This window comes from Gymnoscopelus braueri (genome assembly GCF_963280865.1).
Source record: "Gymnoscopelus braueri genome assembly, chromosome: 2".
Classification (NCBI taxonomy): Eukaryota; Metazoa; Chordata; class Actinopteri; order Myctophiformes; family Myctophidae; genus Gymnoscopelus; species Gymnoscopelus braueri.
In genome coordinates this window covers 5,147,910-5,161,085 of record NC_137604.1, presented here as the reverse complement: position 1 = coordinate 5,161,085, position 13,176 = coordinate 5,147,910, and the positions used below count along the sequence as shown (strand labels likewise).

The 13,176-nt window shown below is 42.3% G+C and overlaps 1 protein-coding gene across 1 annotated transcript; it reads right to left on the bottom strand.

Moving 5' to 3' along the window:
• Positions 1–2,191: 2,191 nt before the first annotated feature.
• Positions 2,192–12,593, bottom strand: LOC308104632 (extracellular calcium-sensing receptor-like; the record flags this gene model as incomplete). Its single annotated transcript, XM_080455084.1, has 9 exons — positions 2,192–3,111; positions 5,494–5,617; positions 6,045–6,272; positions 7,261–7,536; positions 7,644–7,850; positions 8,142–8,414; positions 10,449–10,535; positions 11,963–12,263; positions 12,373–12,593. The coding sequence occupies 9 exons, from the start codon at positions 12,591–12,593 to the stop codon at positions 2,192–2,194; spliced, it is 2,637 nt and encodes an 878-aa protein (XP_080311210.1).
• Positions 12,594–13,176: the final 583 nt, after the last annotated feature.

The window sequence follows — 13,176 nt, the reverse complement described above, 5'->3', positions numbered from 1 at the left end:
CAGTTGCAAACAACGCCATATTGTAGTTAGTTTGATGTTCCAGAGATGTGTATGAATGGTTGAAGAATGGATTGAGGCATCACTCCAGTCAGTGAGGTTACTTGCTTCCAGTTTATTTCATAGCACAAACAGAGTTCTTTGGACCCCAGGGTCCCTCAGCCATCTCCACAGCCTCACGGCTTGGAGTGGCACACACACTACCCCAAGTTACATTTCATAGTCAATCTTTATAGCAGTGGTTACATTCAGAACAAGAGGAGGTACATGTGTGGGTGTGTCAGCCCTGAAAGGTGAGACCCCACCCCCTGGCCCACTACATTTGCACCTGTAAGCGCCAGGAAGGGGGATGGGAGACACATGCCTAGACCCTCTGTCCCCCAGGTAAAACAAAGAGAATGCTAAGTGTACCCCCCACCCAGGCTGGAGCCAACCGTCACCTCTCTGTCGCAATCAACTCTCCTGTCTGTAGCCTACTTGTGAAGTGAACATATGACTTAGACATGTATCTATGTTTATGAAATATACTACAGCCGATTACACATAAGATACAGCTGGGGAAGACAACATAGAACCAGAACAACTAGAACACAACATAGAAATACAACACCTAGACAGGCACAGTCCTCTAAGGACGGCTCCTGACGTCCCACAATGTCCAAGAGGAAGAGTGGCAAAGCCTGGAAAGGCAAAAAAGCGCACACCTACGTAAATGCACTGCGGCGCGACAGCTTAGCTAACAACACTGTAGAGCTCAAGACCCTGATGTTAGACAGGAGAGTGTGGAGGGCAGCGAGTCCAGGAGTCCCGAGTTGGTGTTGGCTAGACCACACTCTCGCATCGCAGCGCAGACAGAATCGGCGGCATTGTGTGAAAATGTCACCCAAAATAGCTTTAACCCTTTGAAACCAGGTGTTTTATTGCCTATTTTAAACCTATACATAACACATAATGTGCCTCTTCTTCTTCCTCGTCCGGCCATGTTCTACATCACGTCTTTCCAGTGGTTGGCGCAGGCGAGTGCAGCAGCATTTGGTTCGGCCAGGTAATCTCCAGTACATTGTGGAGCGTAGCTACATCTCATGATGTGTTCCGTGAAGTGTTTTTGACCATAGACAGTAAAAAGGATGGACAAAGTTACGGCCATGGACTCTGCATAGGATATGACTATCGTGTCATATCCTATGCACTCGGAAATGAATGCTATTGGTTGGGACCAGAGTGGGGGTGGGGAATGAAGGCTATTGGTTGCGTAGCTTGTCGATCAAATCATCACAAGGTAGCTCCTCCTACAGCATAACCTACTTTATCATCAATTTGAAAATAAATGGGACAATAATTTACCAAAACGCATCTCATGGTGATTGAAAGAAGACTTTAAACTAGCGACTGGAGTCATATACAGTAGTTTTTATGACAATGTTTATTAAGGTAAGACAATCAAGTCTAAAGTTCGACAAAAACCCACCCTCTTGAATGGAGAGTAATTCTTTTTGACACCAGCAGGGGTGAAACAGCAAAACTACAGGCCATTTATATGAACTCTTCCTTACTTCCTTCACAGGTTTTACCAATGATACTAATTAAGGCTCTGTTCCATTTAGTGTAGCACAGTGGACCCCATAACTCTGAGAGTGTACTCTTACTGAGAGTGTAACTCTGAGAGTGTACAAATGGAACCAAATGGACCCGTAACCCGTAAAGGGCCATTTGGGACCCCCTTAAGGAACCATGGGGGTGCCTGGACCCCACTTTGAGACCCACTGGTGTAACAGAGTGTTTCCAGTGAGCCAACATGCACAATATCAGCACCCTGACTCTGTTTGACCAGAATGGAACAGAGCCTTCATTGGTAACACCTGTGAAGGAAGTATGGAAGCGGCCCAATTTCTTTCCAATATGGCTGCTGTGCATAGAGCCTATTTACAACTCAGAAGCTGGCCCCCTTGGTTTTGACCCACATTGTCTATATGTGTATTAAATGACCAAACGTAGTCTTTAAAGGAGCATATTCAACTTTTCACCAACTTCTTCTTTAAGATAGATAATAGATGTTTGCATCTCTGCCTGGATTTAGTTACATCTGGTAGAAAACTGAATCTATTACTAACAAGGCTATCAGCAATAAAATATATCCATATAAACGTAGTGTTGTAAAATACACAGAACATGTATTATCATTGAATATCTGCTTCTATGTTTTGGTGGCACCACTGCCGCGGCCCATGATGGACTTCTTAGTGTTTCTCTCAGGTTTCAACATCATTATATAACACTTTGGTCCAAACAGTGCCACTAAAAGGCCAAAACTAGATGCTAAAATAGCAAATACCTCCACTACATCTGCATATTTGCCTGGAGAGCTGATATATGCTGGGATGAAGGCTATCCACACGGCACAGAAGATCAACATGCTGAAAGTGATTAACTTGGCTTCATTGAAGTTGTCTGGAAGATTCCTTGCCATGAATGCTAGGACGAAGCTGAGCAGTGCCAGTAAACCAATATAACCTAGTAACACTGCAAAACCAACTGTTGATCCCACTTCACACTCATAGACTATCTTATCACTGTGGTATTGTGTGTTTTTATGAGGAGTTGGTGAGGCAGACACAAGCCAGGTTATGCATATTATTGCCTGGATGGAAATAAGAAAAATAACTGTTCCTCTCTGCTGCATAGCACCGAACCACTTCAGAATGTCTGCACCACCAGGCTTGGAGGCCTTGAACACGGCCAACACCACCATAGTCTTAACCAGGATACACGAGACACACAGCACAAAGCTGATCCCAAATACTACCTGCCTCAGCTGGCAAGTCCAGAGTCTGGGACGGCCAATGAACAGAAGTGAGCACATGAAACACAGTTTGAGTGACAGCAAAAGTTGGAAGCTGAGTTCTGAGTTGTTGGCGCGTACCATGGGCGTGTCTCGATGATAGACGAAGATTCCCAGGACAATGGCACACATAAGCGTGCCTAGCAATGAGATGGTTGTCAAGGAGATACCCAGGGCCTCGTGGTAGGAGAGGAACTCAATGCTCTTAGGAACACAGTGGTCACGCTGGGGACTGGACCAGAAGTCCTCTGGACAACTGGTGCACTCTGTAGAGTCTAACAAAGACAGGAAGGTTAAAGGGACACAGACAAGTGAATTATTGTCCTGAATATAACCTACACTATTACATCCTACTATCCTTCTATAATCATTCTATATCCTACTATCCTATCCTACAACTGTATATATGTGGAAACCAGGGGTTCCGTTATCGGCCATTGACCGATAAAATGTTTAATTGGCCGTTAATTATAAACATCACCGGCCACCATGGCTGATTGGGAAATGCTGTTATTGGGCTATTTTATCGTTTAATCCTATTATTAATATTATTATTTAGATAAAGTAACAACACTGGCATGATTGCAATACATAGTTTAAAACCATTAAACCTATCATAATGGTTCAATTCCCGACGGCCTGCTGCTGCTGCGCCGTGTGCTGCAGTTATCTGATAGAACAGCCTATTCGTCGTACGATGGTGTCGCGCGTTGAAAATATCAGACTTACAAGCACACGACACGTGGCAAGGCGCCGCAAGCTTGTAGATCTGCTATTTTCGACACACAACAACACCGTCACACGGCGAAGCACAACTCAAGCTTTACATAGCTGTCTCAGTCTCCTCCTAATCAGCAGAGTCTTCTTGGTTTGCTCGGGTGTTATGATAAACAGAACCGGGGTTCCGAGGTGTTGGAATCTGAACCAAGATGGACCCAATTGACGATAATAAAACACAGGGTCCCGAACTCGTATGGGTCGTGGATATTATAGCCTACAAGCAAGCACAGACTTTGTAGAAAGTTGGTGACACATATACAGGCATGTAATCAACCTTCCTTTTGCCATCATTCATGATGACATAATTAACATTAACAAAACAAAACAAAACCTGTAGGTTTTGCATATTAAGGTTGAATGAGAGGTAAAGTCCGTGCAAGCAGTTCACTCACGCCCTCCTGATTTTATTCAGTTATTTGCAGTGTCGGCCCTATGGGGGGGGGGGGGGGGGGGGTGGCATTGAGGGGCAATGCCCACCCAGATTAGACTTTGTGCCCCCCTCAGTCCAGATTGGCCAGTAATACCATTATTTTTACATGTTTTACAGGTGTTAAACATATATGTTCTTTTTATGTTATGTGTGATTATTATAAACATATACATTTTAAAATGAATTAATAGTTTAATGAAAATGCAATAATAAAAGGTACACTGGCACTGCACCAAGTCGGATTTGTGACATTACCTCGCTCCTGTGTGTTGTTGTGCATGCAGCACGAAAGTGAGAAAACTAGTAAAATGGACATAAGGAAGTGGCTCAAAACGCAGCAAAAAAAACAGCACCATCTTGTCCATCTACATCTGAAAAATCAGACCCACCACCGTCCGAATGTCAGGCGATAATTCCTATTGACAAAGACAATGAAGACTGTGAAACTATCCCGGTGCTGTTGTTGCGGGGAGTTCAAACGCACCCACAGGGCTCCCGCTGCAACTCTCACAGCCAGCAGCAGCAGTTTGGTCCCGAGCCACCAAATTAGGTGAAATGGGATAAATATCTGAGCAGCATTTATATAGTGGGAAGTAACGCTCGTTTGTGAGTTCATGGTTTCATAGTAGCCCTGAAACGTCATATCATGACAGTCATGACGAAACTTCAACCTGGTCTTTGCACTTTCTCCATTTACGGCCCGTACATCTACATAAACGTTCAGATTTCAAATATAAAGTGCTTACCCCATGGCCACGGACGTTACAAGTATGTACGGCTCCTCAAAAGTACCCGTATATTCCGTGTTGTTCAATAAAAAGCATTTTAACCCGATCGGCGGCCATTTCCTCATAGAGTTATAATATTAGAGTGCAATACCCCTATAGGGTCACGTAGTAGAAAGCATGGAGAAAATTCATACTTGGGCCATAAAAGATGTCAGTACCACCTTAAGTGGTACCGACATCTGGTATGAGAACCAGTTGTGTGTTCTAGTTTTTTTTGGAGGGTATACCATAATTATTCCCTCCCAGACGCACAAGCTGCTTTTAGCCTTAGATGCATTTGAAATGCAAAGAATGGATTATTCAATGCTTCCGCCAATTTAATTCCTGGAGATTCTTTGAATGATTTAAGCACTGGTGCAACTCAGAAACTCTTCTGCTTGTAGAAGTGTGACTGAGTGGCCCAGTAATTGCAGAGACAGGTGTGACAGTTCAGACAGTGCATCATACATGAGTCCAGCGGCCATTATCACCTCAAGACAACAGACCCACATAAGCCTTCACCTCGGAGTCGAATGCCACATTATCACATGAAAAAGGCTATTGGAAGTCTACATTCTTGCTGCACCCAGCCCCTCTTCCTGCGTAGATATGCTTCCTCGGATGGTTACTGGACGGTATACGATTAGACTAGTAAACCGGGTATGGAGTAATAAACCAACCAGTCTGATTGCTGATCTCTCCCTCAGAACAAGCAATGCAGTCAAAGCAGCAGACAGGTTCTCCTTTCCTTCTGGCCAGGTAGGTTCCAGGGGAACAGCTCTCACTGCACACTGACCTTGGAGGCTACAGAGGAAAGTACAGTAACAATGATCATTTTCAGTTTATAGCTGTGGATTCCCAATATGTGGGCGGGGCCTGGGCTTCGAGGGTATTGCAAGTGGACCCTGAAATAATTGGCACAACACAAAAATTTGAATGATAATACAACATTAAAAAAGTAATACTAAATACATTCTTCTTTTCTTGAAATGAGTTTTTATTGTAATACCGATAAATATCTTTTATCTTTTTTTTTGGGGGGGGGGGGGGAGTCAGGGCATTGGGGGGGGCATTGCCCCCCCTTGCCTTTGCCTAGATCCGGCCCTGCCGTGAACGCTTTCGAGATTTTCAAGTGGGCCCTTATCCTGAAAAGGTTGGGATTCACTGGTCTAAAGTAAATGACATTCTCGTCATGAGCTCAACATGAGTTATTTTAGAAAGCTGAAGTGACCTTTGTGGATTCAAAGCTCCAGAAGATTTTGTCTTCATCCAGGATGAGTTCTTCATCTCCGGAGGCTGACTTCTTGACCACACCTACGTTGTGAACCTTCACACTTCCATCAGGGAGCCACGCCCAGTTCATGACATCATAGATTGGGAAAACATCACCATTCTCATCAAATGACACTTCATCACCAAATGATGTGGTGAAGTTGACCTTTTCCAGGTAATACATAAGCTAGAAATGGTAATGAGCAAAATTATGAAGGAAAAAAACCTATACAGTCTACATTGTAATTACATTGACAGGGTCTGTTGTGTTGGGGTCTGCTCATAATTCCAACCTCCCATTATTCCGTAATAGGGTTAGGGATAGGGATAGCTATAATGGGGCTAGTCGGACCCTTGCAATACTTGCAACACATTATAACCAACAATGAATGTATTCATTAACTTGTTTATACATTTTTTATTTTTTCGGGGAGGAGGGGGCATTATTGGTTCTGTAAGTGATATTTTTCATTAAAATAAGTGAAATACGTAGCTCTATATTCTGATAGTAATTATGGTATACAATGTTTGGGGTCTCTCCATCTCTCTCTCTTTAGTAAACAGAAATAAAATTCTCAGGTTGGGATACGAATTTCATCCAATCAGGAGAGAGAACTCATAAGTGAAATTGGAAGTTATGAAACAAATACATGAGCAGACAAAATAGGAACTCGAACACAAGCTTGAACTCAAACTGTTCTTTTAGGGGTTCTCTCTCCCGATTGGATGACATTTTTAATTGGCCTGGAAATGTATTTTGTATTCTGTTTTTTTTTTTTTTTACAAAAGAGTTGAAGAGACAGACACGTTATGGAATAACCACTCAATAGCAATGATTACTATCAGAATATAGAGTTATTAATAACTTTTTAACAAAACAAAAACATACTTACACTACCTTTAAGGTTGTTGTTGTTTTGCCTTTTTTTCATCAAAACAAAACATGTCTTTCTGTATGCCAGGAGCATCTACCTCATCATAAGTATCCACCCCAAAGTTACTGCTCCACTGATAAACATTTACTGCCAGGCAATTAGTATTACTATACATCACTAAAACATACATTAATTATACTTTTTTTCCTCCATCCTACTACGGCATGTATTTTTCTTTCATTTCACAATCTCATATTTAAATATTATATTTTAGTTCAACTACACACTTTATTGTCACACCTGCCATGGTTGTATTGTCTGCAAACTGGCACAGCTGTGCCCAGTGAAAGGCCCTCTTCCTGGCACACATTGCAACATGTCATGGAGGGCTTGAGCCAGAGCATACACAGCCTTGTACACATTGTACTCAAACCTGAGGTCAGACACATCAAACAGGGTATTTTCTGCTGTTCGTAGGTCCTCTTGCCCAGTACACACCCTTCCACCAACATCCACCCACTCTGATGGAAGGGGTGCAAATTTACACTGAAATGTGTGCTCCCAAAACTGCCTCACCTGAAGAAACACAATGAAGAACTTAACTGTGGATGAAATACAATGTGAATTATTTTAAAACAGACATTTAGAAATTGCAGCTTAAATAAATGAAACAAAAGACTCACTATGTTATTTTCATGTCTGTTGTCAGGGTCATTGTTAGGATGTATTTTTAACAAGAAGTCCTTGAGACCTGGTAGCTCTCCACGACGGACGGCAATACCCAGGGTGCCTCTCAGGTACGGTATGAAGTCAGGAGTCTGTAGTCCAGCGTATGTCGTCCAGGCCTCACTGGCCATCCATTGTAGACCTGTCACATTCTGCTTCACCACCTGTTATATATAATTAAACACATCTTTGTATAATGCTCGTTCTAAAGCAGTGATTCCCAACATGTCTGAGCTTTTTGTTGAACCTAGAGAGTGATTCAATTGCATTGCATTGCTTGCAAAAAAAAAGACAATTCTGACAGAATGTCTTAATGTCTTCATTATTATTATTATTATTATTACCCTTATTATTATTATTATTATTATTATTATTACCCTTATTAATAATATTTTTGTATTATTATTTCAGATTCCTTATAATCATGAATCCCATAATTGTATCTTAACTCCAACCTCCTCCATGAGTTTAACCATTTGGTTAAATCCAGCAAATCCAATGACCACAGGAGCTGTGGATTTCCTCATCACAGTGACAATCCTCTGAAGTTCAACTGGGTCACTGTCCATGGGCACAACCTCCATATATGCCAGACAAGCCAACCCAGACTGAACAACCTCAGACCTCAGGAATGATCGGGCAGCATTGTGTCCATAGTCATTATCACTAATCACCAATCCAACCCAGGTCCACCCAAAATGCCTCATAATCTGGGTCACAGCTTGCACCTGATTGGATGAAGAAGGAAGAACGGAAGGAAGAACGGAAGAACAAGTTCTGAGACTAGATTATTCACATAGTGGTAATGATTGAGGGCTCTATTTTTGCCAGTGCCCTACCCGCACCCACTGCGCACTACCCGTGAATTACGCGTAAGGGAACTGGCACTGTATTAGCACTGTATTTGCGCCTGGAGGTATGCCCGTGGGCGTGTTGTTGCGCTTTCCCTAAAATTGCTATCTTGCCCACACATGTTTGGGAAAGCACATAGCGGATTTTAAAACCACCCGCTGTTCTTAATTTGTTTGGTAGAGCGCGCCTGCAATGGACATGTCGGAAGTCGGCCGGGGCGCAACATTCAAAGGCTCCCTCTCTCCTAATTCTCAACGAATCTCTGTGAATCTAATTGTCCTATAATCAGCAGAAGTGAGAGTGTCAATTCCTTGAGTCAATTGTGTTTATATAAGATGACAGTCTATTCAAAGAAGACAATTAGACTAATTGTCTCCGCCAGGCCGAAAGGCATGGCGAGAGAGTATGTTTTACCCCCTGTCCGTCCGTGTGTATAACAGGCCGATTCGTGTTTTTACCTATAATTGCACCGATCTGTGTAAAACTTTGTACGCACACTCCCTAGAGGTCAAGGAAAAACCTTTGCCCTGCATTTTTTCACATCTGCCTTTTATAGCGCCACCAGGAGGCCGACTTATGTAAAACACATTATTTTATACTACTCCTTCCAATTTTATCCAAATTTCACGCACATCGGTACACATGATCTCTATAGTCATGTGATCACGACGGATGTGTTTAATTTTTCATATTCCATACTGATTGGCTAAGATTGACATCTAAAGTTTGCATTATTGGCTTGTTTTGAAAAAAAATCCGCAAATCATGAACGCACCGTCCAATTGCGCTCAAACTTTGCACGCACATTCACACTATGTTGAGGAACAAATGCCACCCTTTTAACATTGGCCTGTTATAGCGCCACCAACAGGTCTAATTTGGCGAAACACATGTTTTTAACAAAATGCCTCAAATAATGAATGCAGTCAGTGTCCGATTGTCGTGCAAGGCCTAAGAAGAAATGGCACCCTGTTCACGTTGGCCTATTATAGCGCCACCAGGAGGCCACAATAGCCTACCTGACCTGGCGGAGACCTGTGCTCCGAGGAGCACTTTTTCTAGTTCAATGTTGTTTGATCTGCGTTTGCTATAACCACACCATACCATTTTGTTTAATTAATCCAGAACACAAGCAGATTGCTGTAATTTAAAATTCTCTATAACCAGCAATGTGTGAGTGATAATTATGCCTATCAACTATAATCTCATTCCAAGGCAACTTCTCTCTTCCGTGGGCAGAGGGCAGTGTTGCCAGATTTTGCGAGAGGAATAAGCAACCAGGTCTATGAAAACAAGCCCAAAAGAAGCAACTATAGGCCACATGAAGACTTCAAACCTATATATGTTGGCTATTCGAAAATATCCGATCTACAAGCTCACAACCGCAACCACCATTAATTACAAGCAACGTTACAGAAAAACAAGCCCAACGTGGCTTATAATAAGCAGACCTGGCAACACTGGCAGAGAGGGAGAGAGCGTAAGATTGCATTGGGGATAATGGCTTGTGCAGTCTTCTCTTAAAGGCAATGGCATCTGGCACAGGGACTGGTTTTATTATTTTAAGGCCCAAACCACGCCTATGCATAATGTAACGGATAGCGCCAGTGTTTTGGGGATAAGGCTGGTGTCCGAAAATAGCAACTTTTGCGGGGGAACGCCCCTTGCGCAATGCTAAATCCCCAAATAGTGGATTTGACAGTCTTGGCTAAAATAGAGCCCTTAATCTCCTACACACATTCCTACAAAGGAAAAGGTCTAATAATTATCTTTTGCTACTGTCAATAAAGACCTTCAGCTGCAGCAGTGATATACACAAGCAAGAGGCATTATGCTATATCGATTACGCTCACTAGAGGTAGTGTGTGGAAAGTGTACTACATGATATCAACACATCTGAAGAAATTCACCTGGAAGTCATCACTTGGGATTGTTCTAAAGAAGGACGGGAACTGGTTTCGGTCACTCAGACAGGAGCAGCTGGCAGAGTAACTGACCTACAAACGGTACAAAACATCTGGAATATACACAAAAATAAAAGGCCCCTGCAAACAGAATATGAGCATATGAGAATAAAACAAATCTTGTGGGATAATCCCCCTCCCCTCTCTCTCTCTCCCTAAAGCATTTGCATGGAGTCACTAAACAGTGTGATGCAGGAAGCAGAAAACCAACACCTTTCAAATTGTAACTTTCAATTAACTGGTGATATAGCCTAAACATAATTGATACAACAAATAAAAAATCTGACTTTTCATATTACAGAAATTTGTTCCAGCATTACGTATGGATTCTTATGAGACCCACATGTATTTTGCACACATGTTGCAATGTATTTTGTATTATAATATTGTTGTAACCTTATTATGTATTGATCACAGTGGTTGATACATAAGGTTTAAGATTACAACGTTATAATACATTTTACTGACCTGATTGTCAGTATATACAGTACTCTCAGTTGAAGGAAGTAGCCTACTCAGGTTGTGTAGCAATACCACAATGTAAAAATACTCCATTCAAATTAAAAGGCATGTATTCAATATTTTACTTGAGTAAAAGTACAAAAATATTTGCAAAAAAAAAATCTTAAGGTTAAGGGTGTGGACCGCTGGCATAGCGATCAAGGCACCGAGGCTCAATGTAACCTGACAGGTTACATTGGGTTCGACTCCCAATCCCGACGGCCTTTGCTGCATGTCACTCCCCTTCTCTCTCCCCATTTCCTGTCAGCCTACTGTCCTGTCAAATAGAGGCATAAAAGCCCCAAAAGAAATCTATAAAAAAAAATCTAATAATAATGATACTTACCGAAGTACCAAAGTAAAAATAAATACTCTTACAGAATAGTGTCAAACCTTTTAGAAAATAGCTGAACTGCAAGCTCAGAACTGTGAGCTTATAAATCGTCTGTTTCCGAATAGCCAAAGTATAAAATAGTGTGGTTAATATATGTTTTGTAATAATAATATAAATCTACAAATTCACTAGTAGCTAAAGCTTTCAATTAAAAAGTACAATGCTTGCGTCTGAGTTGTAGCGTAGAGTAGAGTAGAATTATAAAGTATTGACAAATGTGCATACTCAAAAGTGCGCACAATAAAAGTACCTCAAAATTGTACCTGTAAAATACTGTACATGAGTAAATGTACTTGGTTTCTTTCTACCACTGCTCTCAGGCCTAGGAAGAGAATTGAACCTCTAACACAGACACATTGCACTCTGACCTTCCTCCATTCAAATTCTGCCTGCTCCACTCACATGCTCTGCCTGCAAGTAAAAATGTTCTATGTCTTTCAAGCTGCAAAAACAATAAGAAAAACTGTAGATGATGTTTACCAAATGTTATGTTTGTATATACAGTACATAATCAAAATTAAGCATGTATAACATTGGTGACGGTGGTTTCAAGTAATGAACTTACCATGGGCACTCTGTACAAACCTAATACACTAGAGATGGCAATACAATTGGTTGTTAATGCATCACCCACAATTCCGAGTAGTGGAGGAAACCGCTGGAGAACACAGCTCTCATCCAATTGAAACTGCTCCTCTCTCCCACTGACCAATGACAATGCTGAATGGAATCCAACTCTAAGCGTGAAACAGGTATCATAGATACTATACCCCAGAGTCACATTGGGTAGCAGGCTGGGGTTATTGTTAATCTCATGAATGGCAAAGGCGATGGTCTGGACACCTCTGAACCCTAACGTAGAAAAACTAACACACACAATAACACTAACCTTTATCTTTGTAGAACTACACCATCATACAATCTATCAAAACTGGTCCCTGTTCTCTTGCTTACTATCGTATGTATGATACTTACCCAGTGCAAGTCTCCTGTTGCTGGGAGATGAAAGACTGCTCAGGGTAAACAGGGTAGTGGAGCGGTAATAAACCACCCAGAACCAAATCCCCAGCCTTGTCAAATCTGTTGAGATGAAACTGTGCCTGTAACTCACAAGAAGAGGAAGATGCGCAAGACAAAGGAGAGAATGAAGAGCACAATATCAAGTATGAGAACAGGTATGAGTGTAGAGAAGCCATCATGACTGTCCTCCTCTGTCTAACCCCCCCGCCTCCCTATCTAAATCCATTGTCCAGTTGCTACATTTTATACACAGTGCTGTTGTGCCATCCCCTGTGCCACCTTATGCCACTACGTAATCTTTCTCACCACCCATCCGGGCAGAGGCAATAGTAGAGGCAGGGCTTAAAATGCATTAGCAATCCTTACCTATCAATGTGTGTGTGTGTGTGTGTGTGTGTGTGTGTGTGTGTGTGTGTGAGTGTGAGTGTGAGTGTGCGTGTGAGACACACACACAGTGGTAGGCTACAGTGTTTCAGTATCAGAATCAGAATCAGAAGACTTTTGGATGGGGGGCGGTTTGGATGGGCAAAAAAACACTACATCCAGGCACTGCCTCCAGAAGGAGACAGTGCATGGGAGGAGGGGGAAAAAAAGGAGCCCAGGGTGGGGGGGGGGCGGGGGTTGCGGGTAGAGGGAAGGCGAAGGCGTGTGGTGCGAGGATATGTAAGTTCATGTCTTTATGTGTGTAAAGGGTAGGCCTAGAGTTTGTCCTTCGAATTTCGGGGCGGGTGAGGCCTCTTCACATTGTAACATTGTAGC